General features: G+C 48.0%; 1 protein-coding gene across 1 annotated transcript in view; it reads left to right on the top strand.

Annotated features, from left to right (window-relative positions):
• RCL1 (RNA terminal phosphate cyclase like 1) overlaps positions 1 to 27245 on the top strand; it is a 534592-nt gene that overhangs the window by 126598 nt on the left and 380749 nt on the right. The window contains exon 3 of the mRNA XM_069625721.1: positions 8592 to 8767. Within this exon, the coding sequence (XP_069481822.1) occupies positions 8592 to 8767 (176 nt within the window). The remainder of the gene's footprint in view (positions 1 to 8591; positions 8768 to 27245) is intronic.

The raw sequence follows: 27245 nt of genomic DNA, 5'->3' as shown, positions 1-27245 counted from the left end.
GTTGTATCTGCGCTACCCAGAAGAGAACATGCAATACATTCTGGATGTGATGGAGCAATTTGCCGCCCTTTCCGGCATAGTGGTTAACCCCAAGAAGTCTAGCATGTTCCCCCTGGGGAGATACAGATTTGTCCTATGCAGGGGCTTGCCGATATTACCAATACCCTGGCGCACCAAGTTGTTCCGATACCTCGGAATTGACATATACCATACGGCAGGAGAAGAACATACACACAATACGGTGAAGGCATTAGAAGGAATTTAAAAAAGCATGGGATTTTGGTCCAGGCTATCACTGGCTATGATGGGAGAGCTGCCCTGCTTAAGATGGTAGTCTTGCCCAGACTGTTGCATTTCTTTGTAAATATCCCGCACGTGATCCCGAGGCGCTTTTTTGCCTAGTCTCCACAGTTTGTGCAGGGGCATTATTTGGAACAACTCCAGGAATAGGGTGGCCCTTTGGAAATTACAGAACTCTTGTGAAACGGGAGGAATAAACCTGCCGAATGTTGAGCTATACTATTTGGCAGGACAGCTGCAGTATGTGGCGAGATGGCTGTCCGAGGAGGAGACTGCAGAAACCAGGCTGCTGTGCAGGGAACCGGTTCCCTTCTTCCTCAGAGGTGTTGTGGCTGTCCAAACCAGGTTCTAAAGATGGCGAGGCTGTTGGTACTTGGCTGGGAGATGTGGCATAGGGTGTGGCAGATGGCGGGATACCCAGCTCTGTTCTCTATGCAGGTGCCGCTAGCAGCACTATGTGGAGAAGATCCCCAACTGATAAAAGGGGTCCGTACGTACTGGGAACCAATGGGCCTGGCCACCCTGGGAGACATATGGCAAGAAGGGGAGGCATTGGAGTTCCAGAGACTGATAGAAGACACTTGGGTGCACAAGGGGCAGTATATAACATACACCAGAATTGTTAAGAGTGCGAGTGAAGTGTGCGCTGGCGGTGCTCATTGAACAACCGGATGCCACCATGGAGATGATATGAAATTTCAGAGGGTGGGCATGAGATATCCCGTATATATGAGCTGTTGGGATCTAAGGTGGGGAGGGAATTGTCCCAATTGAGACAACTTTGGGAAAAAGAGGTGGGAGAGCCCATGTCGGATGGGCTCTGGGATAGAGCCCAAAGATATAAAGTGTCCCGGAACGCAAAGCTCCAGCAGATCCATTTGTATGTCACACATAGAGCATATCTCACCCCTAGTAAGATCGTCAGTTTTGGTAGCCAGACGACTCAGAGATGCCCTAGGTGTGGGGAGGAGGAGGCTGGGTTGCTACACATGTTCTGGGCCTGCCCGGAGGTGGGAAGATTTTGGTCAGAACTGAAGACACGCTTAGCAGGAACCGGTATTATGCTGGAGGTGGAGTCGGCCTGGGCATGCATGTTGTGGGGGTTTCCCTAGGCCACGCAACTTAAGGCACATTAGCAAAATGAAAGACCTAGCATACATCCTGGCCAAACGAAGGATAGCAATGTGCTGGAAGGCAGCCCAGAGGCCAAGGATAGAGTTGTGGTGGGCTGACCTCCTGAAATGAGCAGAGGCAGAAACAGCTGCTTGGTTTGACGCGGTTTGTAGGGGAGGGGAGGAGGAGGTAGGACCCCTAATTGAATGGAGGCAGCTGGTGGCTACTATGGCCCCTCCTTCCCCCCAGTCCGATCAGAGTGATGCTGATATGGATAACGAGAGGACGATAAACCCGCCTGAAGAATTACAGGCTGATGACATGGACATACTGGTTCAAGTTAGGGGGGTGGGAGGGAGTGGGACTGAAGAACGCAGTTTGTAATGTTATGCTGTTAAACCTGAATACGGAAGTTCTAATTATTGTAATGTTTGGTGGGTTGTTATAAAATAAACATTGTTTTAAAAAAAAAAAGAAGTCTTGTATCCTCTAAACTGGACTATTGTAATTTAATCTTCCTAAATCCCCGAAAAATGCCCATTCATAAATGTCAGCATGTTGAGAATCATGCAGCATATCTTCTCTGCAAATTGGGCCCACCCGATAATATATTGGCAATTATTTGTTGCCTTCTCTTTGACGGTATGCTATATATCAAGTTACGATCACTATTGAAATGTCCCCAAGTCCATTTATGGACAGACCACTGCAGCTTGTTAGTTGGAAAAACAGACCAGTCTCCTTGCATGGGGATATGTAAAGACAAGGTGCCAAACTTCCCCTTATTATTTTGCCATCTAGGATTTGGTGGTGGGGGGGAGACTGTTCAGGCCTTCAGACTGTGGAAACTGCTTCCTTTACATACCATAGCAGCATCTAATCTATTGAACCGTCAGTCCTCGATAAAAACATGTTGTACCCCATATTATGGGGAATCTGGCTGTTGTGGCGTCTATTAATCTTTCCACCAACGCCAGGATACCGCTAGGTGAAAGCTGCACTATATAAATGCAATTAAATTATAAATAGGAGTTGGTCAGAATGGGGAGAGAAATGGAGAAAGCAAGGTGAACATCCAGGAGGTGGAAAGGTAGATGGTAGTAGAGGTTCACGCCAGAGAACATCCATGAACAGGAGGGTGAAAAATCAAGAGGTTTTGAGGTGAACACCCAGGAACAGAGGATGCAGCAGACCAGGTAGGAGAAGATAATAAACTGGGGAAATGGAAAAGCAACATGTGAGAGTAAGGTTGAGAAATCTAAAGGAAAAGGAAGGAGGAAAGGAGACCTCTGAAGTGAGAAGAGCACAGTGGGGATATGTCCTTACAAGGTATTTCCTTACAAGATCGACTTGTACCTTTTTTTTTCCCTAGTGGGTTGTATTTGGTTTGTTGTGAGCGTTCAGGGGCGTGCCTTCAATTGGTGACCCCCCGACGTGATTCCAGCGCCCCCTGTATTTGCAGAGGCTTCCAAGCCGCTTCTCCAGAAGGAGCCGCGACCGCTCCCGAAAACAACGCATGTTCCGAGTGGTTTAGCAGGAGCCATTTAAAGAGAAGTCCTCTTTGAAGCCTGGTGCGGCTCTGAGGAGAGTGCATGCTGGTGTTGGAACCCCGTGACGGAGGAGTTCGGGTAAACGCGCACATGTGAGTAGACTCTTGTAAGCGATAACAAGTAGGGGACAGATGCATGGGGAAGATGGAAAGTGCCGGAGGGGAGAAGGAGAGGGTGGGGCGCCAGCGGAGTGCAGGGGATTAAATCCATTGGCAGCATGTCCTGCGGACTTGTACACAAATCCAACCTTTGTACCCAAAATGTCTGAAAATTGTCTTTATTTCTAGCCAATTTCAGAGACATTTCCCTCTGTCCACTCGCCGAAACACATCGCCAACAACAGATGTCATACCTTCCTGCGTTCCCACAGGTGTCCCGACGAAAACGGTACCTCACATGTGCGGGTGCACCTACCGGGTTGCAAAAGGAAAAGGGTAACCCGCTGGTAACCCCAAGCCTTTCGCCACAGCACAATTTGTTCATGTGGGCAACCTACAGATTTGGGCCTAGGGTGTCGAGCCAGCAAGGAAAACGGGGAACCCCATGCATTTCCCAAAAGAGGACACCCGTGGGAATCCAGAGGTCTGACTTAAGCAAATCGGCCCAGAATTTATTACCCAGAACCCCCGGCAAAGACCCACATGGAGAAGGTGCCCAAGGCCAGGGATATTACTGCCGACTTTGCTGGAGCTCTGGCTGCCCTGCATTACAGCTTCTCCCCACCAGGGAGTCCCGGCAGTGTGCCAATACCTCCCCGAAGGGAAAAGCTGTAATGCAGCCCAGCCGCAACTCCAGGACGGTTGGAGGTGATGTCCCTGGCCTTGGACATCCATGTACCATGTGGGTGTACCGTCCCCTAAGCACAGCGGCAGCTCCAGGGAGCCCCGGCAGGATCCCCATTTCTCCCCGGAGGTGACCTCTGTAACGTAGCACAGCCAGAGGTGGAGCCTGGGCTTGCAGACGGACAACCCACGTGGGAGGCATCCGCTCCCAGGGAAACACGAATGTTCTGCTGGCATTGGTTGCAATTTGTGGCCTGCCCCTGCAATTGTGTCCCACTCCCAGCCCACCAAAATATCTGCCCAGACGGCCCATTCCCACCGACACCACCAACAATCCAGCCCCAGTCTCGCCCACCCCACTGACAGTGGGCCCTAACCATAGAATAATAAAAAAATACTCGCATAATTTTGCAGCTGCTCATGTAGAAAAAGTTGTAAACAAAACAAACAAAAAATGTTACCTACGGTCACCCCAGCAAAAACAAATCTACACTCGTACTTTCCAAGCATGCCCCCCCTTGCAATCCAGCTCTGGTGGTCTACTGAACCTCATCCCCCCAGTGAAAACACATTTGTCCCTTCCTACTGGCAGATATCTGCCCCCAGGGAGGGCTGCACGAGGTCCCCCCCCACACTCCATTTGGGGTGGGGGGGTGAAGCCCACCCCAAAAAGTCAGACAGGCTCCTCAATGGATGGGGCAGTAGTGATTGGGCACCCTGGGGCCAGATTGGCACACCAATGTGCCCCTCTGCGCCAAGGCAAAAACAAAGAACATTTTTTAAAATGGCATGCTGCACTTTAGGGGGCTGAGGGGCACCCTACACCGCCGGGGAATTTTTTAATGTGAAGGGGGGATGCACCTCTCCACCCCAATTGGAGGGGCGGCGTATCTCATGTAGCCCTCCCAGGGGGGCTGATGGCCCCCACTCCATTGTGGGTGGGAGGAAGGGGTTCACCAGCCCTTCCCATTAGAAAATTCCCCATCTGTTTGAGGTGCCCCAATGCCCCCCCTAAAATGCGTCTACCATTTTCACTTTTTTCCTTTGGTAACCCAACTCCCCTTGGTGCAGATGGGCCGAATAGTGTGCTAATCTGGCCCCAGGGTGCCCAAACCTTCCTGCTCCACTCACTGGGGGGGCCTGTCCCACAATTATTGGTGGCCGCCTGACCCCAAATGGGTGGCAGGGGCACCTCATGCAGGCCTCCCTGGGCCTCTTACAAACGGCTGCGTGAGGTACACCCCTCTTCATTTGGGGTGCGGTGGGAGAGGCCATCAAAAATTGTGGGACATGCCCCCAAGTGGGTGGGGCAGTAAGGTTTGGGAGCCTGGGGCCAGATTTGCACACCAATGTGCCCCTCTGTGCCAAGGCAAGTTTGGTAAACAAAGAAAAAAATTGAAAATGGTACACTACACTTTAGGGCGGGCTGAGGGGCACCCTAAACCTCTGGGGAATTTTCCAATGTAAAGGGTGGTGGCCCTCTCGCCTACCTCCCCCCCACACCAAATGAAAGGGGGGGGGGGCTGTCAATCAGCCCTCCCTGGGGGCTTCTCATGCAGCTCTCCCTGGGGTCAGATATCCCTTCCTAGGAGCAGATCTCTGCCCCCAGGGAGAGTACAAGGGGTGCCCCCATTTCCCCTTGGGGTGGGGGGGAAGAGGGCCACCCCCCTTTTCCATAAAATAAATCCCTGGTGGCTAGTGGCCACCCCCACCCAAATCTCCCTTTTTTTGTTTTGTTTTTTTCTTTACTTTTTTTTTTTCATTTTGCCCCCTTCTTGGGGTCACGTGATCAGCCATCTGCCCCCAGGGGGCCCTAACCTGCAGGCCCGATCCTTTGGGGCGTCTGCACACTTATTCCTGGTGCCCCCCCCCTCCAATTGGATGGGGGGGCCACCTCATATACTCCTGCCTGGGGGCAGAAATCTGCCCCCAGGGAGGGCTACAAGGGGTGGCCCCCCTTTCCACTTGGTATGGGATGGGGAGGGCCACAACCCTTTCAGGGGGCAAAAAATTATTCCTGGTGTCTAGGGCCCCACCCCACCATCCCTGTTGCATTTCCTATTTTTTTATTTTGGCCCCTTCCCTGGGGGCAGGTGATCAGCCATCTGCCCCCAGGGTTCTGCACATATGTGCCCCCATGCTTTGTGCGTTGGGGGGAGAGGGCTGCATACTGTAAGCAACCCCCAGCTCCCCCCTCTTCTCAGACAGATCCCTGGTGTCTAGTGGGCATTGCTTGGCGCGGATCGAGCATTCTGCGTCTGATCAGCGCCCAGCAATGCTTTCACAAAAGGTGTCGTTGGAAAGGGGAGAATCTCCCCTTTCCAACGACACCTCCCTCGATCTCCGGCTTGAAATGCAGCCGGAGATCGAGGGGGAGAAAGGTGCAGACTCGCCTTTTAATTTTCAGAGCGGCAACCCGAAATGGCTGCCGCAGGGAAAATTACTTTCACTTTCGTGTCGGCGTGCCTTACGCACGCCGACGTGAAATTGAAGGTAATCCAGCCCCCTGGCAGTGATTGTGGGGGGGACCTCCCCCTCACATGCCCGGGGGTTGGATTACAGTTTTGAGCGATCCCTGCTTTGCAGGGATCGCTCAAAACAAGGTGCCAAAAAGAACAAGATATCTCGTCCTTGGCACTTAAGGGGTTAAGGCTCTCCTAATATTGTCCCCAGTTTTCCTTCTGACAATGAACCTTATTTGGTCAGCGTTGATCAGGCAGGGGAGGAGGGGGGGCAGGCGATTAGCCAGTATCTTTGAGTATATATTAGTGTCGATATTTAATAGGGGAAATCGGCCTATACCTGGTTTGAGGGTCCATATCGTGGCTGAGGTCTGCTTTGATGGCGTCACTGTACCCTTAGTACCAAGCGTGTTAAAGAGTGCCACTAGGAGGGAGCCAATTGGGCGCTGAATATGTTGTAAAAGTTCAGTGTGAAGCTGTTGGGGCCCGGGGCTCGTGGTGTTAAAGCTCTGATGACACACTCAACTTCTTCCAGTCGGATTGGGGCTTCCAACCCTGCAATGTCTTCTTCGGTCAGATGCGGTAGAGCAGCCGACGCAATATATTCTTTCTGTGCCACAGGGGATCTACCCTGGTTCCGCATGGCTTCCTCAAAATGTTCCTGCGCCATGCAGAGTTCGTCCTGCTCCCCGTACAGAGTGGTTCCATTCCTGTCCCTAAGGCCCACGATGAAGTTCTGCTTTCTTGTCTGAGCCAATTTACTGGCCAAGAGGCAGTTGGCTTTGTTACCCCTTGCATAGTAATGCTGTTTCACCGCCATGAGAGAGCGGTCCGTTTCCTTTGCATACAAGGCCTCTAATTTATTCCTGGCGATACAGAGTAGCATGGACCTTGGGGGACCATCCCTTTTTATACTTGTCTTCAATCTCCTGGATCCCCTGCTCCAGGTGTTTCCTCGATTGCTCCTTGCGTCTGTAGTAGGCTGCCGTATGAGAGATCAGGAAGCCCCTGATAACAGCTTTCAGGGCGTCCCAGGTTATCGCCGGGGAAGTGAGCTTCATAGGTTTCTCTTGGAAATATTGTTAAATTGCTTTGGCTATTTCATCTTGTAGGGCTAGGTCATTTTAAAATTGGGTTGTAAAGACGCCACTGTGGTCTGGGATCCGGGGCTGGGTTTCAGGCTCTGGTCTGCAGGCATACCAGGGCGTGATCCGAGAGGAACTTTGGGGCAGTCACGTCACTTGTGTAGTATCGTAATTGCGGGGAGGCCAATATCAAGTCAATTCGGGAGGAGGAGTGGTGAACATAGGTGCAGAATGTGAAGTCCCTCTCATGCAGATGTAACACTCTCCAGGAGTCCACCATCTCCAGTGTTCTGAAGAGGTGCAGGATGCAGAGTGGCACCTTAAAGTCTTTTGAAGATGGAGTCGAAGTTCGGTCTTTGTTAGGGTCCGGGACCCTGTTCAAGTCCCCTCCAATACCTGTTATACCTTCCAGAAAGGGGAGAAGGGAAGCCTCCATGTCCTTGAAGCGTTCTTGGCCTACATTTGGTGCGTATACTGATACCAGAGAGTATAGTTGGCCATAGAGGAGACCCTTAATTCTCATAAATCGGCCCTCCGGATCTTTGACCGTATCGAGTTCATCTAACATTTAGCGAAACAAAATTTCGTGGCATGTGGGGTTTCTTTAGTTTGTCGATTCCTGCATGGGCTGAGGGTGAGGCTGGGATAAGTGTTGGTGAAGCCATATCCAAAACTGCAGTTTGTACTTGCCATTGGCCGAGTCCTCTGTTTGTTCATAGGAGGTTGTTGGGCCCTCAAGTCGGCAGACCCTCAGCCACGCTCTGGCATACCTGGGAGTCCCTCCCAACAGTGCCGGTACTGAGGGCTGCATAGTGCCGGCCCATTTAAAGCACTGATCTAGAATGCCGCTCAACAACGTTGGTTATGTGTGCCTGTACAGGAACATTTTAATAGTTTATTAAATTACAGCATATTAATGCTTGAGTTTTTGAAAAAATTACCCACTTTGACCTCTCTAAATTTAACACATTTCTAGATTGGGATCTCTAGCGAACAAAATGGAAGTAAAAGACAAAAATTCAAATGAACATTTCGATATTGCCAATTTTGGTTGCAGATTCTTTTATTTTTTTTATTTTTATAAAGGCAAAACTATGGCCTCATCCTGCAAATTTAGAAGAACTTTGCAAGATTAGAACTTCTTGAACATGTAATGGTGCATTGGCTGGTGCAACACTCTAATCCACATGTCCTGAGGCGTAAAAGCAGAAATGTTTGTTCATCGACTCAAGCTTTTCAAGATGCACTTAACATATATGATCAAGGGCCAGATTATGACACATTGTTATTTTTTTCTAGGTACCACATTGTATTACCAGCCCGGTCTGCTTTATGGCGGTTCTGTTGAACACGACTGCAATCCACATCGTGGCATCGGCTATTACTTGGAAAGCTTGATCTGCCTTGCTCCTTTTGTGAAAAATCCACTAAAGATAGTACTTCGTGGAGTAACCAATGATCAGACTGACCCTTCGGTAAGCTTTTTTTCTTTTTAATGTGACAATGTCATAAAGGTCTTAAACGTCCAGCTGAAGGCAGAGGCATTTCTGAACTTTCTATTTTTTTAAATGTGCATTTTCATGAGGCCATGTTGTGTTTTTCACGTTATAAGAGATGGGGGGCTGCTTAACCGCATTGTACATTAGTCATTTAGAGCTCATTTACCCTTTAAAGAACATTGAGAACACTGACCCAGACTTTACATGTAAATCATCAAGAATGGACTACCATTCCCATAACTACAAGAATACTGGGATGAGGAAGAAGAGCCGAGTAATGCAGAGCAAATCTGACCAAGAACACCAGTTGCACTCTAGCTGTTGTGAACGCATTCCCGTGGCTGGGAATGAAACCTGTCGAAACAAAGCATAAGAGCTCAGCCGAAACTGCAAGAGGCAGAGCAGCCGAGGAACGAAGGTGGCAAGATGGAAAGAAACGCTGAACGACCTCCACCAGCTTGCAGGAAAAATTTAGTACGCCAGTGAGTACACAAAAGGGAAGCGGGGACACCGGGGTGTATTGGAAGCCATGCCAAATGCGAGTAACTGTTAAGGAAGCAAAATAAAATACAGAGACCACATAACAGCAGGAAGAAAGGAATTGCACTGGCTCAGAATAGAGGACATAGTCAAGTTTAAAGCCATGACGATCGTGCATAGATGCCTCTTTGGAGAGGCATCGACCTATTTTAAAAAAAAAAGAAAACAATTCTCACTGTACACGCCTCAGAGATGTCTAAGATCAGCAGACGTAGGTCTCCTAAATATACCTGATGCTAAACGGGCATCTGAATATGGCAGATCTTTTCCGCTCAAGGCCGCAAACTATTGAAACAGGTTACCCGCTGCCTTGAGACAGAAAGGAAACTATCGTAGTTTCAGGAAAGCACTGAAAACGCTTTTATTCCAATAGCTTAAAGTATTCATGATCTGTCTCAGGTTCGCCAGGACACTAAGAACTCGGAGTCTTTACATCCGTGAATTTTGAACCATCGGTTTCTCTGTGCCCTGATGCCTGCGTGCTTACGGCGAATTACAAGCCCACAGACATTGACAAATGAAGTACATGAAAGACAGGGAGCCAGTGAGCGTTTCTTTTAAATGAAAAACTGAACAAAAGTAAGACTTTCAGGTTTGTGATTGTGTGCAATACACATATGGGAGAAACCCTGGCAGTATATCAACCATGGTGTCATCTTCGATTCCACTCTCCCTTTCTCTCCTCACATCATTGACCTTGCTAAGAAGGCCCAGTGCCAGCTGCACCGCCTCAGAGGTATTCTTTCTTTCCTTAATTTCCCCCAGAAGTTCACTGTCTCCAGAGCCCTGGTTCTGTCTAGGCTGGACTACTGCAACAGCCTCATTCTTCCTCTACTCTTGGCCCTCTGTAACTAATCCAGACCACAATTGTGAGACTTATCCTTGGTCTCAAGCCCAGGAATCTTATCTTTCCAGCCCTGAAATCGCTCTGTTGGCTCTTGGTGGTTGCAAGGATCACGTTTAAGACCCTCTGCACTCTGCAAGGCTTTCTGGGGCCAGGGGCCACACTACATCCAACTCTCAGAGGGTCAGACGCTTCTCCAGGCAGAGAGTGGGGGTAGATATCTCTCCTCTGCAGGTGCCTCACTCGGGAATGGCCTCTCTGCCCCTCTCACACTTGTGCTGGACCACCTGAAGTTCTGAAAGCTGCTCAAGACCTTCCTTTCTTCTCTCTTCTTCTCCTCTGTTCTCCTCTCTCCTTTCTTTTTCTCTTTCTTTTTCTTTTTCTCTTTTTCCCTTTCTCTTTCTTTCTTTTTTCTGGTACCAGGCTCCTCCATCGTCAGTCTCCCCTGCACTGCATTCGGGTCTACCACGCACTTAGCGGTTGTAACTGTAACTCCTTGCACTTACCCAGAGCTGCAATGCCTTGGTTGCACTCACTCATAGCTGCCCTGATTGTACTTCCCCCCTTACCTCTCCCTAGCACTCTTTCCCCCCCCCCCCCCCCCCCTCCATCCTCCCCTTGGGTACCCTCCTCCTTTCCCCTGCACTTTTGCGCTGTTGCACTTGCACATTCTGAATTACACAAGGCCTAGTAAGATTGTTTGTCTTGTCCTCCCTCTGTTCCCTCCACCCCCTTGTCTTGTTGCGCCTAGAAACACTTGTGTACAGGCGCGTTACAAATAACATATTTTAGATAAGGCAGAGAATATCAAGTTTGGAAGTGTGTGCAGAGCCCACATGAGAAAAGCTCTAGAAGGAGAGTACACGAGGAAAATATACAAATAAGGAAGACCGGGCAGGAGAGCATACCAGGCAATTGCAAGTGTGTTCATGAAGTGTGTTCATATAAGAGAACCTTGGTAGGGGGAAGGACAAAAGGCAAGGACAAACCAAACAGTATATAAGAAATACATCACCTTACGGGGCCCTTAGAAGAATATATCGGGACCAGTAAAAATGGCTGTGCTGATCAAGTTAAAACCTGGCAGGAGAGTACACCAGGTATCCTAATAGGATAAAGAGCCAGGCTGCTTTGTGTGCCAGTTGTGTTATGGATCAAAAGAAACTCAAGGAACTGCTATCTTTGAATATACAATAGATGGAAGCGAAATCCAGGGGAAGGAACCACCCTCTGGAACAAGGAACTCTATCCTACTGGAACCTTTGTTTTGGAGTTACACATTTTCCTTTTTGAACATTTATAAATCACTCAAGGCCAAAGATATTACCCATTTCACTTTAAAGTTAATTTTATTAGAATGTGAGGGCCAGAATAGTACTTCGGACACAGGACGTTTTACTTTGGACATTCTGACATTCTACATACCCTTAGTTTTGTTTGAGGTAGAGAAAGGCCTCTTAGTGCAGGGACACAAAGGCATTTTCCAAACCCCTTTTCTTTACTCAAAGGTTTATGGCCAAAACCATAAGTCTGTGTTTGTGTCTCATTCCTGCTAACTCAGTTACCCAGGAACATCCCAGTCAACTTGCACCCACGGGTCCACGTCATTTCCATGGTACTCACAGGCACCCCCTTTTCAGCCCTCCTTTCAAAGGGGTTTTAGGTGAGAAAGGTTGGGGTAGGAGTGCAGCCTCTAGAGGCTCCTCTGCCCCTATCCAACAATTTGCTGTTCATTGAGGGTCCTTCCATGTTTCCCCAGTAGGGGGCCGTAATTATTAATTCACCCACGTATGGGATGGAATCACAACAGACCAGTGGGTGTTGTCAACCTTTTCCAAAGGATATTCCATCGAGTTTGAAAGACGACACCATCCGCCAAGGTTCAGAAGACTGACACAGGAGCATCAGCTGATTCCCCACCAAGAAATAGTCTCTTCTACAGAAAGGAGCAATAGAGCTGGTTCCCCTTCACAAGGTAAACTAGGGTATTTATTCAGTATACTTCCTTGTTCCAAACTTAACTGTTCGCCTTGTTTTACACCTGCGTCCTGCAAATACATATGTCAAACCGCAAAGCTTCAAAATGGCAACCCTACAGGAAGTTATCCCACTCGTGGAAAAGGGGATTACATGGCAACATTGGATATGAAAGATGCATATTTTCATTTTTCAATGTTGCCTGTGTACAGAAAGTAACTGCACTTCAAGGTAGGGTCAACCCACTACCAATTAAAGGTACTTCCCTTCGGCATAGCCTCAGCACAACGGGTCATCACAAAAGTACTAGCGGTAGTGGCAGCCCACTTCTGTATGCATTCTATCCCAGTGTACCCTTTTTTGGACGACTGGCTAATAGGAGACACACCTTAGATGATATTGCAGCACATTAGGGAGACTATCAACCTCCTGTTTCAATTGGGGTTTTCAATCGAATAGAAACAAATAGTCTTGTTCTGAGCCAAGTAAAGCAATTCTAGGTGCAATGATTCGAACATATGACACACTAGTCTTTCCCTCCAACGAGAGGGCAGAAAACATGCTGTTCCAAGTCCCTCATTATGAAGCCGGTCGTTGGAGAACTTTCCGAAAGGCAATGTGCCTTTTCTGAATTATGGCTTCCTGCATACTCCTGGGGCCATATGCAAGGTTGTACATGCGTCCAATACAAGAGTGGGTAGCGAAACAGTGGTCACAAACAAGTGGGCACTGGGCTGATCTATGGTATGAGCTATGGTTCAGCCACTGCAGTGGTAGTGAAAAGAAAACCTTTTGAAGGGGAAACCCTTTCTCAACCCTGCAGTGGAGGCCACCCTAACAGACGCATCACTTTCAGGCTTGGGAGCTCATTATCTCGATCAAAGATGGCACAGCATGTGGGCACAGTCTTTCTCAAAGAAGCATATCAACCGTCTAGAGTTACTAGCAGTATTCAAAGCTCTACAAGCCTTTCAGCATCAATTGTCAGGAAAAACGGCTGTAGTCCTCAGACAGCACAAGCGTCATGCCCTATATAAACAGGAAAGACTGGACAAACTCACTTAGTCTATCCAAACTAGTTCAGAGGATATAGAATTGGTCTTTCAACAAAACACTTATTCCTATTGTCACAACATGTTCCAGGGGAACACAATTGTCTGGCAAACGTGTTAAGCAAAGACATACAGCTTCCATCAGAACACGAATAGGAGTTACACGTAAACATTCTACACAGGATCTTCCGAGACCGGGGTCATCCAGAAATAATCTATTTGCATACAACGGCAAACCCCGAAATGCAGCGACTACGCATCCAGGTTTTCCCAAACAGGGTCCGAGGGGAATGCACTGTCAGTGACATTTGCGTACAAAATCCACAAGATGCACCAGGAACATCTCGCAATGATTCTAATAGCCCCAATGTGAGCAAGTCAATCTCACGCCTGCTCAGGTTGTCGGTTTGCCCTCCATTCAAACTGCCCAGCCCCTATAACAAGTTGTCTCAGCATCAGGGGACAACACTCCATCCACAAACTCTGAACTTGGCTGCTTGGTTCCTGAGGCCATAGTGTTTGGCCATTTAATTTCACCTCAAAGATGCATGGACATCTTAAAGGAGGCATGGAACCCAAACACAAGGCTTTGTTATTTCAACAGATGTAAATGCTTTGTTCACCTTCTAACATCATACACTGCCCGTTAGATTTGTTAGTCTCTGGGTTATTGTCCAACTCTCTTAAACTCTCTTAAAGTCTGTTTAGCTGCACTCTCCGCATGCACCACCTCACAAAAAAGGTATCTTGGTGGAGTGGTCCCTTAAAGCTTTCATGCAGGGGGTCAGAAGACTATATCCCCCAATTTGAACTTCACCCCCAGGGAGGGACTTGCATGTCATTCTTAAAAAGCTTATGGGGACCCCCTTTTTGAACCTATGCATAAAGCTACTCTTAAACATCTCACCTATATGACTGCTTTTCTATTAGCCATGGTACAAGAGCTATTTGTAACCATAAGGACCAAGGTAGTGTTAAGTACACAGCCACGGTTCTCACCTAAATGTATATCCAGGTTTCATGTTAATCTGTTGATGGAACTACCAGCATTCTTCCAAAATCCACAAAACTCAGCAGGACGAAGCCTCCATACACTAGATGTTAGGAGGACAGTAATATACTACCTAGATAAAACAGTCAATAAGGACGACTGATCAATTCTTTTTCTCCTTAGCTGCTGGAACAGAGGGGATTTTGTCTCTAAATCAGCCATTTCAAGATGGATTTTAAATTGCATCCAACTGTGCTGCTAGATGCTATTTGCAATGCAGTAACATGTAGTCCAATCCACAATTTCACGCAACATTATTGCATAGATGCTCATACAAGGAGTGATTCTCAGGTGGGACAGGTGATGTTTAGTCATATTTTTGCCGCTGTACCTTCTAACAACCCACCTCCTTCTCCAGGTACTGCTCGCTAGTTTATGGAAAGTATGTGATTCGAAGCAGATCCACAAGCCTCTGAAGACAAATATTACATACCTGCAATCGTCTTTCTGACACTTGTATCTGCTTAGATTCACATGCGCCCACCCTTGCTCCGCACTTGAAGTTACATGCCGATGTCCCTTTTCAAACTTCGAAAACAAGTCATGCAATACTTTATCTACCACTAGATGTCAGCCTATGCAAAGCATGTGAATCTAAGCAGAGACAAGCGTCAGAAAGACTATTACAGGTATGGAATATTATATATATATATTTTTTCTTAGCCTTGTGGATATGCTAATGGTTTGTGCATATTACATGTCTTGTTTTCCAAATCGAAATGGAAAATCGACAGAGTGTGATGTGTACTGTACCCATGGTCTTTCACGCGTCAAGGTCCTCCAATTGTTTTGTTTCTGACCGGAGGTTGCAGGAAGTATATAGTCGAGTATAAGAGAATGAAGGTGTAAGTTGTCTATGTACCTTCTCCCAACAAGGGGAGAAAGGGTGGGTACATGTGAATCCTAAGCAGGTATAAGCATCAGAAAGACGATTACAGGTATATAATGTTTGTCTTCTGAGGCTTGTGGATCTTCTTAGAATCTCATGCTTTGCCGAGACTAGCAAGCAGTACCAGGAGGAGGAGGCAGGTTGTTAGAAAGGACTGAGGCCTTAACACTGCTTGTCCTACTTGAGTCGTTCCTAGTCTGTGTCCACACAGTAATGTTGAATGAATGTTGCTGACCTACAGATTGCTTCTAAGGACACATTTGCAATGAAGTTTAATGTGGCACCAATGCCACGTGTAGTGTGCTCTAGGTCTAAATGGTAGTTCTTTGTTGGATAACCTGTACATTGTTATATGCATTTTACAATCCATTTAAAAATGGCTGCTTTGGAGACCAGACCACCTTCTCTCCCTTCAGCTAACAAACCAAAGGAACTGGTCTGTATTTTTGATTGCTTTAGTCTTATTGAGATTTTCGTTGACGCTCTCCTAACGTCTAATGTATGGAGAGCTCTCTCTCCAAAGTTCTACCGGTCTTGAAAAAATGCAGGCAGTTCAATGGATTGGTTGACATGGAATCTAGAAATTAACTGTCAAACATTTCTGGGTGTGTTCCTAGGACTACTTTGTTCTTGTGTATCGTGACAAAAGGCTCTGACACTGATAAAGCTTGGAGCTCACTTACCCTTCTTGGGTGATGCCTATAAGAAAAGTGGCTTTACATGTGGGATCTTTGAGGCTTGCTTTGTGCATGGTTTCGAATGGGGAACACATACGTTTTATGCAAGACCATGTTTAAATCACACCCTGGGGGTAGATTCACAATTAGGCGGTACATTCTTTTAACCCCTTCTATGAAGGCTTTCACAACTGGAATCTTCCACCATGAAACCTTGCTCTGTGATGTTGTGTATGCAGAAAAAGCCGCTAAATGGACCTTTAGGGAACTGTACAATAGGCTTGAGTCCAACATGTGCAGTAGATGGTGCACTATGTTAGAAGATGAACAGTCCATTGGATTAACATTAGACTTTCTACACCATGTAACAAATCATTTCCACTGGTTAAAGTAGCAGTGTCTAGTGTAAGGCATACAGTGACAGTAGTGAGATGTCATAGGTTAGGAGAATGTCTCACTTTAATTATCGTGCTGTTCTCCAGCATTGGTGATGGAAAACACTCCCTTCAAGTTCTACGAAGACGTACGAAGTTGTACGAAGACATTTCCGTGGAAAGACACGGATATGGTGTGTAATTATTGCCTTCCTTGCTACCATCGGGAAGAGCAATGACGATTGTGCAAGCTCTTTAGGTTGAAAACACTCGAGGATCGGTGTTCAAAACGCTGGGCGGCATTTGCGTTGCAGGCTGATGCCTCGTCCGATTACCCTGCTGTTGTGGAGGAATCGGAGCTCGAACAAGAGGACTCCATTGGCATTCTTTCAGACGCTGAGGATATTTCTGATCAGGAAACGGAGTGTTCGGTGGAGCCAGTCACCAGCTCAGAACAGATGCCTCATTCTGTTATGGAGGCTCCACCTGGTGAGATTGGTTCATACAGTAAAAAAGGCACATGGGTCGATGCCTACAGTAGAGATGCCAAGTAAAACTAAACGCAGGATAAACTCGTAACCCCAAAGCCAGTTTTGACACATTCATTGACATTCGCTAAATCCATGGCAGAGAAATGTTCTCATCTCCTACCGGGACTGCGTCACTTAAAACATCCTCTGGTTTGAAAACACCCAATGCATGTTACTAAAGGGTTGTCTGTCAACTACCTCCACAAGCATGGATCGTCAGGGTCCATCATTCAAGCAAGCCTCCTTCAAGGCTGGTCTAGCAGATGCTCGGGCCATTGCGCAGGAGCTTGTGGAGTCTTCGTTCGCCCACATCGATACAGCCAGCGGGCGCCTGTGACATGGGGTGGAGAGATGAGGACGACGGCGTGGATGCACGCCACAAAGTTTTAATCTGCGAATCCTGGATCTGCCCTTTGAGGGCGTGGACCTTTTTCATACATCCACTGATGACGAATTAACTAAGAAGAAAACCTCAGCTCAAGCCGCCAAGTCCTTGGCCATCCTGACAAAACCAGATCAGAAATCATTCCCTCACTTCCAGGGTAGGGCCGAGTTCAAACCCTGCGCTTTCTCCGGCTTCAAGGGGTTCAGAGACCGCAGTAGACGGAGACATGACATGTCACCCAGTGACAACAGAAGGAAGCAGCAGAGGACGTTGCACAGGTTTTTCCGCTCCCCTCCTATGCTGGCAAGATGCAGTGGCGTCCATGTCGGGGAACACAGCTTGCCTGTGGGGGGCCGTTTGGCTCTGGAAGCCCCTTTTCAGCAACCACTGGATCCTATCTGTAGTCTCGACAGGCTTCAGTCTTCCCCTTCCATCCTCTCCTCCTTTGTCAGATCGGGTCCCTTGACCTTTTACGGGAGGTCCTTTCGCTCTTGGAGATGCAGGCAATAGAACCAGTTCCTCTTGTAGACTGGGTCATAGACTAGGTCAGGCTGTGACAAAGCAAACCTTATCCAGAAGGATTAGTCTAGCGATTTTGGAATGCTGCAGGCTGGCGGGCAAGGATTTGCAATGAGGAGTTCCTATTAAAAACTTTTGTGAGGCAGCTAAGTGGTCCAAAATATACACTTTCACTAAGCATTACTGCCTTGATTTAAACCTAAATCAGGCTGGAAGCTTTGGCAAAGCTATACTCAGTTCTGTTCATGGAAACCATTAACGACAAAATTCTTACTCCCTCCACCAAAACTAACACTGCTTTGGGAGTATCAAAGATGAGGAATACGTGGGAGGTCACAATCCATTCTAAGAACAGGTTACTCCCTGGTAACGTTCTTCCGACTGGATGTTCATCCCATGTATTCCCCATCGCCCTCCCAGCCTACCCCTCAGTTGAATTTCCCATGCTATTACAGCTTTCGCTCCTTCAAAGCCTAGTATGGTCAAACCCGTTTTGATGCTGGTAGTTCTACTTGAGAAGGACACGAAAAAAACTGAACTGAAACCAATGGGCACTGCACGTGCTATTTATGCCTTAGATGATATCATCTTCGAGACGGAGGCCCTCAAGGGACATCGAGTCGACTGCACCGACGCACATCACCCTCTGCCAAAAAACTATTCTGAAGCAGCTTAAGCTGGATATTGAATATCAAAGATGTGGAATATATGGAAGGAACATCTAGTCGAAAGAACGTTACCAGGGTTAAGTAACTTGTTCTTATTTCCATGAACCAGGGACCTGGAACAGCTCCCTTGTCCTGGCGAAAAAACGGCTTAGCTACTCTGGCTCCCAGTGTCGTGTCTTACGTGTCCCCTTATTTAGTCTGCCTGGGCTGTACGAAGCAAACGGCCAAAAGTAATGTCTCACTGTGATAGCTAATGAGGCAAGAACAGATGTACACTGATATTTGTTAATGAAACAAGTTCGAAAGGGAACAGAGCTAACGTGTTTTGATCCTCTGGGTCTTTTTCTAGGTAAGGTGATAACAAACTGATGTAGTAGCAAAATTGCAACAAGAAAGGCACAACCTCAAAGGATCGGTGTCCTCCATACAATGGCATATCACAACAATGTAGTGGTTGAAAAACCGTATCAGAATCCAAGGCGTATAAGATGCGACCTGATGAAGCCTGTGTGGCTGACTGTAATGGAACCTGCCGACAATGCGGAAATGCACGGTTTGTAGTGTCCAGCAACGAAGAACAGCCTTTGGGCAAGAAAAAAGTTTTTCAACCATTCAATTCTTGTGGTCTGTCATTGTACGAAGGACACAGATCCATTGAGGTTGTGCCGGTCTTGTTTCAATTTTGCTACTATGTTAGTTGGGAATCTCCTTGCCCAGAAAAGGGCCCAGAGGGTCGAAACACATGTAGGCTGTGTTCCCTTTCGAACTTACGTTTCACTAACAAATATTATTGTACATCTGTTCATGCCTTATTAGCCAGCGCAGTGAGACACGGATTCTACTTATATACTTATTGCTCTTGGAGTCTGTTTAGGGACCGGATCTCTCTTTTTAACTGTCACTTGCAGCAGACCGTCTAGTATTTCTTTTTTAATTGTCTTTATGAGCGCATGGTATTCAGCTTCTAGTGCCTGCACTGTTTTGGTTGTTTATTGAAAAGAAAAAAAAAGTAGCAAAGGGTGACTGCTTGCTGTGCTCTCACCCGATATATTGCACTCTAGTTCTCATGGTTTTTCTATGTGCAACTACCCAAGGACAATTTCTTGTCCTCTGCTATGTTTCTGCCACCATCCTTCTTTATGCTCTTATCCTCCTAACCAGTCTTCCTAGCTTCCATGCCCTCTACTGCTCATATCGTTGCCCTCTTGCCACCCTTTAACAGTCTGTCCTCCTCCCACTGAAACATGCTCACTCCCTTGTGACACTACTGCTCTTGCAGCCTTGAACAGTAAGACTACTACTTTTCCTCATTCCACTGGCCTAAGAAAGGTGTTTACCTAATTTTTTTTATTTTTTAAAAGCCAACTCATCTGCCCCTCTTCTACTCTTGCCTCCTTTTTTGAACACTGAAACTTCTGGCAAGACCCAGCTAATTATTATTTCCATCTGCAGGCTCCTTGGTATCATGAACCGCTTCTTCAATGATTGTGATAACCTCCTTGATTCTCTTACTGGAGTCACATTCTTACTTAATCTTGCCTTAATATGACCAAATCCTACATTCTATCTAGACTCCACTACGACAGTCTTCTGTTTGCTCAGCATTCCTTTCTGGCCCACAACCTCACAAAACGATTGTGGTAATTCACTCTTTATCTTCCTCTCTGCACTCCATTCTTCTGCCCTCTCTTGACCAGTTATCGTCTGACCACTCTTCTGCATAACTCTCTGCCCTCTCTCCCGTCCGCTCTGCCCTCCTGCCCGCTCTGTCCTCTCTCGCCCGCACTTGGAGATTTTGTTGGCCTTGGCCAAGGATGGACTTGTATCCGCATGTTGATAGGTACCCTTGTGGCCATTTCATTTTAAAAACACTCCAGAATAAAGCTGTTGCTTCTCTCTGTCTAATCTAGTCCAATCATAGTTCTATGTGACGATGATTTCTTTTGACCAATTTCATTATCGTAAAATCTTGGGATTTGGATCAAGTCATGGTTCTTGATGGCCTCAGTCTTCGATTCTATTCAATCTTGTTTCAGTCTACTTGCACTGAACCCAAACTTGTGTTGCCCTACTTCTGCTCAACATGTCAGTGTGAAGCAGTCCTTCTGCTTGGCTGCACCTGGTCTCTTAAAAGGTCACCTTAAGATTGTAGACCTCTTTTCTGCCTGATGTAGTGTCAGGTTTCCAGCTAACTCACAAAATGAGCAATTTTCCCCCATTGGACCTGTATAGAAACGTAGGGATGGCATCATGTAGGTTCAGTGATCTCGCTTTTTTTGGTCTAGACTGCACTGGCACTGATGACTTACATTGGTTTGCAAGCTACAAAAAAGAAATCCATCTCAGTAGCATGCCATCTCTATGGATTTGATTGATACGCAAGCCTTCAATGAGCTGCCCTACAGATTTTAAAAGAGATCTGGTTACGTTTAACTCGAAGCCAGGCAGCGCTTTCAAACTAAGGGATATGTTTCCCATTTGGGCTACTAGATCGATTTGTTGCCTTTTTATGTACTGCCTGACTCCATCCCCTAACTAGTTGGATTTTAGTTGTTCGGGGCGCATTTTATTTTTTAAAGATTAGTAATCTGTGGGAGATGAGTATTCATTTGAAAGACCAGACATGTTCTTTTCAGTAACCTTTTTGCGATATATATATTTCTGATGTTAATCTGCTTAGAATCACATGCTGTGCATAGGTCCGACATCCAGTGGTCACTGCGGAGTATTGCATTTTGTTTTCGTAGTCGAAAAGGGACGTCGACAAGGCGTGTCTGAAACACTATCCCTATGGTGACGTGCGTTGTACCCACAATCCCTCACGCGTCGAGGTCCCTCAGATTGTTTTTTTCCGCCCAGCTACTGGTCGCCTTTACGCGGAGCTCCTCGAGAGACATTGCAGATTTCATCTCCTCGACCTTTGGTCGTTTTCCTATATTAATATAGAACATATCGATCCCCCCCCTCGACGCTGTTGTGAAGCTGTCTCCGCCGAGCAAGATCTTCGACGGAGGGGACGAGCGGAGGAGATCCTTCGGCGTTGCCGAACACGTGGCCTGGCCTCGCAGGCCATATACAGTAGGGAGAGTGGGGGTCGTGGGACATCTCTGTTTCTTTTCCTTTTCCCCTTCCTTTCCCTTGGGGTGGTTATCACGATTTATTGCCTCGGCTATGGAGAGGACACCCTTTAGGTTTTGCCCGCTTTGCAAGGGCAAGTTTACTTGGAAGGACAAGCATTCACGGTGTAACCGCTGCTTGCCCCTCGATCACAAAGAGGAAGGTTGCACGGCTTGTCGGCTTCTTAAGCCTAAGACTCTAAAAGACCGTAGGGTCAAGAGGTGGGCGGCCTACGCTATGTCGAAGGCCGACGCTTCACCCACCGTTGCTACCACCGACAGTGACGAGGAACGTGATACCACGACCTCCGCTACGGAAGTCGAAAACCCCCCTAAAGAGCGCACACGCGCTTCGTCGTCTGTCCCCGGCCCCGACGGGCTCGGCTCACGCCCTGCTTATGGGGATGAACACCCCGGCGACATTGACGCACACAAGACCACACATAAGCACACAACCCATGGCTCTTCTTCGTCGAAGGCGAAGAGAGCATCAGCGCCCAAGGAGACGCAGGTTCCACCGGCGGCCTCCTCGGACCGTTCGGGTTCGAAGCCCCTCTCGCAACCGCAGCCGCGACCAGCGACTGGGCTTTCGGCAAATAAGGGCGCCGCCCCCAAATCATCGGCCGGCGCGCATCAGCAGAAAGCGCATGCCGCCATAGAGCGATCGACACCCATAACGTCGAAACCACAGCCCTCCGCTGACAAACGAGTCGCTGAGAGCTTGGCGAGGATCGTGGTAGTCGACGCCCACAAGCGTACGCCGAAAGACACGTCGAGCGCTACGCAGAGGTCGAAAGACACGCCGAAAAAGCCCGAAGAAAGTCAGGGACTACCCCCTTCAGTCGAGGGGACCCCCAACACACCTGAAGGCTTTTCGGAGGGCGACGGGACACTTTCCTCGACGTTGTGGGAGAGGTCGAGCCGTTTTCAGCTACAAGACACTATTTTTCCCCCGCTAGACCGCTCAGGGGTACCCCATGAAACCATGGAGAGGCTCCATCTCTGCATGGAAAGAATGGAGAGGTTTATGAATACACAGAACCCTCCCACTCCCAAGAGAATAAGAGAAGGGCCTCAGGAGGACCCCAGGGCCAAGATTCAGAGATTAGTCAATCCCCACCAGGACACAGCCTCAGACTGCCATAGTGTGTATGACCTCACTGGGGAGGAACATTACTTTGAGGAAGAGGATGATTTTATGGACGAGGAAGAGGGACGGAACCAGGAGGAAGGTCTGGAAGACAGCCCAGACTTGGTAGGAGAAGGCTTCGGAGAAAATCCAGAAGAAGGACCTTCTCACCCCTGGCAATCCCCATCAATATATTCCAACACTGATGTCCTGAACCTAAATCCTCCTGACAATTCACCTATTAGAAACACGTCTCCCATTGACGATCAGCCCACATTCAATGCCCTGTTGCGCAGAGCAGCAGCACATTTCGAACTGGACACTGGGGAGCTCTCTCCTGAATTAGACTTTGTGGAAAGAGTAATTAAGGAGAAACCCCCGGTCAGTCAGACCATCCCCTGCCTCGCTTCGGTGAAGAGAAGAATCATCCCTTCGCTGTCCACACCCGCACTAATCAGAGGGGTCAATCCTAGAATTGAAAAACTTTTCACTCCTTCACCCTCAGACCCGCTGTACATCAGGGGACATTCCATTCCGGATTCCCTGGTAGTAACCAATACAAGAAAGAGGGCAGGGGTACCACTTTCCACCAGTGAGGCACCACCTGACAAGGAGGGCAAGCGGTTATATGCCCTTGCAAAAAGAGTTACATCCTCGGCTGCCTTTTCGGCAAGAATTGCGAACAACAATTCTTTGCTCGCTAGCTATGCGGACACGCAGTGGGCCAAACTGCGCAAAGACGCCGAAGAAGCGCCGGAACCACTACGTACACGCCTGCTTACAACTATTGGCGAAGGAACCCAGGTCAACCAGTGTATTGTAAAGAACTCTCTAGATGCGGCAGAAACAGCGGGACGTTCCCTGGTTCAGGGAATACTCCTTAAACGCCACGTATGGCTGCGCAACTTAGGGTTCAAACCGGAGACACAGGCGTCTTTAATAAATAAACCTGTTGAAGACGCTAACCTCTTCGGAAAAGCGGTGGATGACGCTCTGGAGATGGCTAAAAAAGAGTTCGATACTATCAAAACTCTTGACCAAGTCTCTAAGCCCTCTACCAGGCGCGGCTATGGCAACAAACGCTTTTTTCGTGGCCAACGCCAACAACAAAACCAGCAGCAACAGTACCCTGCCACCAATTTCCAGACCAATAGTGGGCAGTACAGCCAAAGAGGCCAGCGCCGGGGCAAAGGAAGAGGGCGGGGGTCCACCCCCAGAGGCTCCCAAGCCCCCAACAACACCAAGTGACGCGAAGATTCGCGTCCCCTCCCATGCAACACCGGTCGGGGCCGGATAACATCCTTTCTTCCAGCATGGGAGGGTATACCGTCAGACCGCTGGGTACTTTCCACCGTAGCCCACGGATACTGCATCGAATTCAACAGTTCCCCAACATACAAACCCCCGAGGGGACGACGCATGTCACCGGAACATCTTGCCATCCTTCTACAAGAAGTACAACAACTGCTGGAAAAAGGAGCCATAGAGGTCGTGCCTCTATCTCAGGTAACGGAAGGTATTTATTCAGTGTACTTCCTTGTACCCAAAAAGGATCTAACAATGCGCCCTGTATTAGATCTGCGCCCAGCGAACAAGTTTATCAAACCCCAAAAGTTTCGTATGGTGACCTTACAGGAAGTGATCCCATTGCTATCACAGGGAGATTACATGACAACATTGGACATGAAAGATGCATACTTTCATATTTTAATGTTGCCAGCGCACAGAAAATACCTCCGGTTCATGATAGAGGGCAAACACTACCAGTTCAGAGTGCTACCCTTCGGCATAGCATCAGCACCGAGGGTATTCACGAAGGTGCTGGCAGTGGCAGCGGCCCACCTGCGCAGGTTGTCCATCCCAGTTTACCCTTACCTCGACGACTGGCTCATAACAGGGGATTCTTACGAAACATGCTTCTCCAATACCCAAAAGACTGTAGACCTTTTGTTCCAGTTGGGCTTCTCCATCAACGAAAAGAAGTCCAGCCTAGACCCCAGCCAAATCAAACAATTCCTAGGGGCTCTAATTCAAACAAAGGACGGCCTCGTCTTCCCCTCCAAAGAGAGGGTCCAAAACATGCTGTTTCAGATCCCTCAATATGTGACCGGTACGCAAAGCAATGCGCTTGCTAGGCATGATGGCGTCGTGTATTTATTTGGTACCTCAGGCGCGCCTGCGCATGCGCCCAATGCAGGAGTGGCTCAACAGCCAGTGGTGTCAGGCCAGCGGACTGTGGGACGATCTAGTGGTGGTCTCGCAGGCCTTAGTTCTCTCGCTACAATGGTGGACAAAGGAAAACCTGGAAAAAGGAAAACCCTTTGCCACACCCGCGCCGGAAGCCACTCTAACCACAGACGCATCCCTCACAGGATGGGGGGGCTCACCTATCCCATCAGACTGCTCACGGAGTGTGGACTCCGAACGTAGCATCCAAACACATCAATCTTCTAGAGTTACTAGCGGTGTTCAAGGCGCTAAAAGCCTTCCAGGAACACCTACAAGGCAGGACAGTGATGGTCCTTACAGACAGCACCACAGCCATGTATTACATCAACAAGCAGGGGGGAACCCACTCTCCAGGACTGTCCAAACTGGCCCAAAATATATGGAAGTGGGCTCTCAAACAAAACATGTTCCTACTGTCACAACATGTACCAGGGGAACTCAATCTGCTGGCAGACAAACTCAGCAGAGATTTCCCCCTGCCCGAAGAGTACGAATGGCGACTGCACGAAGACATCGTCTTCGAAGTCTTCACACAATGGGGATTCCCAGAAATAGACCTGTTCGCTACCCTGGAGAACTCACAATGCCCAAGTTACGCCTCCAGGTACCCCCAGAACCAATCCAAGGGGAACGGTCTGTCGATGCAATGGTCAGGGAAATTTGTTTACGCTTTTCCCCAGACTCCCCTTCTCAACAAGGTGGTGCACAAGATGCACCAGGAACAAGTAACCATGATACTGGTGGCCCCAATGTGGGCCCGACAGCCATGGTTCGGTTACTTGATGGAGATCTCTCTATCTCCCCCAGTGAAACTCCCCTGCCCATACAACATGCTGTCACAAGACGAGGGCAGGACCCTACATCCATGCCCCCAGAACATGATCTTAGCAGCTTGGCTCCTGAGATCATAGAATTCGGACTTCTACAGCTCCCGCAAAGATGCATGGACATCCTCAGGGAAGCCAGAAAACCTAACACTCGCCACTGCTATTCTAGCAAATGGAAGAGGTTTGTCATCTGGTGCAGGGGTAAGAGCATCAACCCAATTGACTGCTCTCCCACACATATTATTCTATACCTGACCCACCTTTGGATTCAGGTCTAGTGTTCAATTCCATTAAAGTCCACCTAGCGGCACTTTCTGCATACACCACTTCCCAACTCAAGGTGTCGTGGTGGAAGATCCCCGTTATAAAGGCCTTCATGGAGGGAGTAAAGAGAATACACCCCCCCGATAGCTGACCCAGCTCCCGGATGGGACCTTAATGTGGTACTTACCAGACTCATGGGCTCTCCATTCGAACCCATGCACAAAGCATCTCTTAAACACCTCACTATTAAGACTGCTTTTTTAATAGCTATCACCTCCATCAGGAGAGTAAGTGAACTTCAGGCTCTTTCTGTTCTAGACCCCTTCGTTACAGTTCAGAGATAAGGTGGTTCTACGCACTCACCCAAGGTTTGCTCCGAAATTCATCTCAAAATTCCACGTAAACCAGTCTATAGAACTACCAGCGTTCTTTCAAAATCCTTCCAACTTGGGAGAAAGGACTCTGCACACACTAGATGTCCGCAGAGCGGTCATGTTCTACATGGAAAGAACCAGGCCACTGAGGAAAACTAATCAGTTCTTCGTCTCGGTGGCAGCAGGAAGAGAAGGGGATGCAGTTTCAAAGTCCACTATTTCTAGATGGATTGTTCAATGCATCACTCTCTGCTATAATCTTGCTAAGAGAGAACTGCCCTTTAGGCCAAGAGCACATTCTACTCGAGGCACGGGGGCGTCCATAGCATTCATTGCAAATGTTCCCCTTGAGTCCATCTGCAAAGCGGCTACCTGGAGTTCTGTGCACACCTTTACAAAACACTACTGTCTAGATGCACACTCTAAATCTGACTCCCAGGTGGGATAGGCTGTATTAAGACATCTTTTCTCTACTGTTCCTTCTCTTAACCCACCGCCAACTCTGGGTACTGCTCGCTAGTCTATGCACAGCATGTGATTCTAAGCAGATTAACAAACATCAGAAGACAATGCATTACTTACCGTAAAAGCATTTCTGATGGTTGTATCTGCTTAGATTCACATGCGCCCACCCTTCCTCCCCGCTCGGATGGAAGGAACATAGACTTCCTTTTATATCTCTCTTTTCTGTACTCATTCACGTCTAGAAGGCTCCCTCAGGGCAGAAAAATACAAACAGAGGGACCTCGACGCGTGAGGGATTGTGGGTACAACGCACGTCACTATAGGGATAGTGTTTCAGACACGCCTTGTCGACGTCCCTTTTCGACTACGAAAACAAAATGCAATACTCCGCAGTGACCACTGGATGTCGGACCTATGCACAGCATGTGAATCTAAGCAGATACAACCATCAGAAATGCTTTTACGGTAAGTAATGCATTGTCATATATATATATATTTCTGATGTTTGTTAATCTGCTTAGAATCACATGCTGTGCATAGGTCC

Source organism: Ambystoma mexicanum, chromosome 6p, assembly GCF_040938575.1.
Source record: "Ambystoma mexicanum isolate Mex_15411 chromosome 6p, UKY_AmexF1_1, whole genome shotgun sequence".
Lineage (NCBI taxonomy): Eukaryota > Metazoa > Chordata > Amphibia > Caudata > Ambystomatidae > Ambystoma > Ambystoma mexicanum.
Note: the sequence above shows the minus strand (reverse complement) of the source record. Positions and strands in the feature narration are given on the sequence as shown.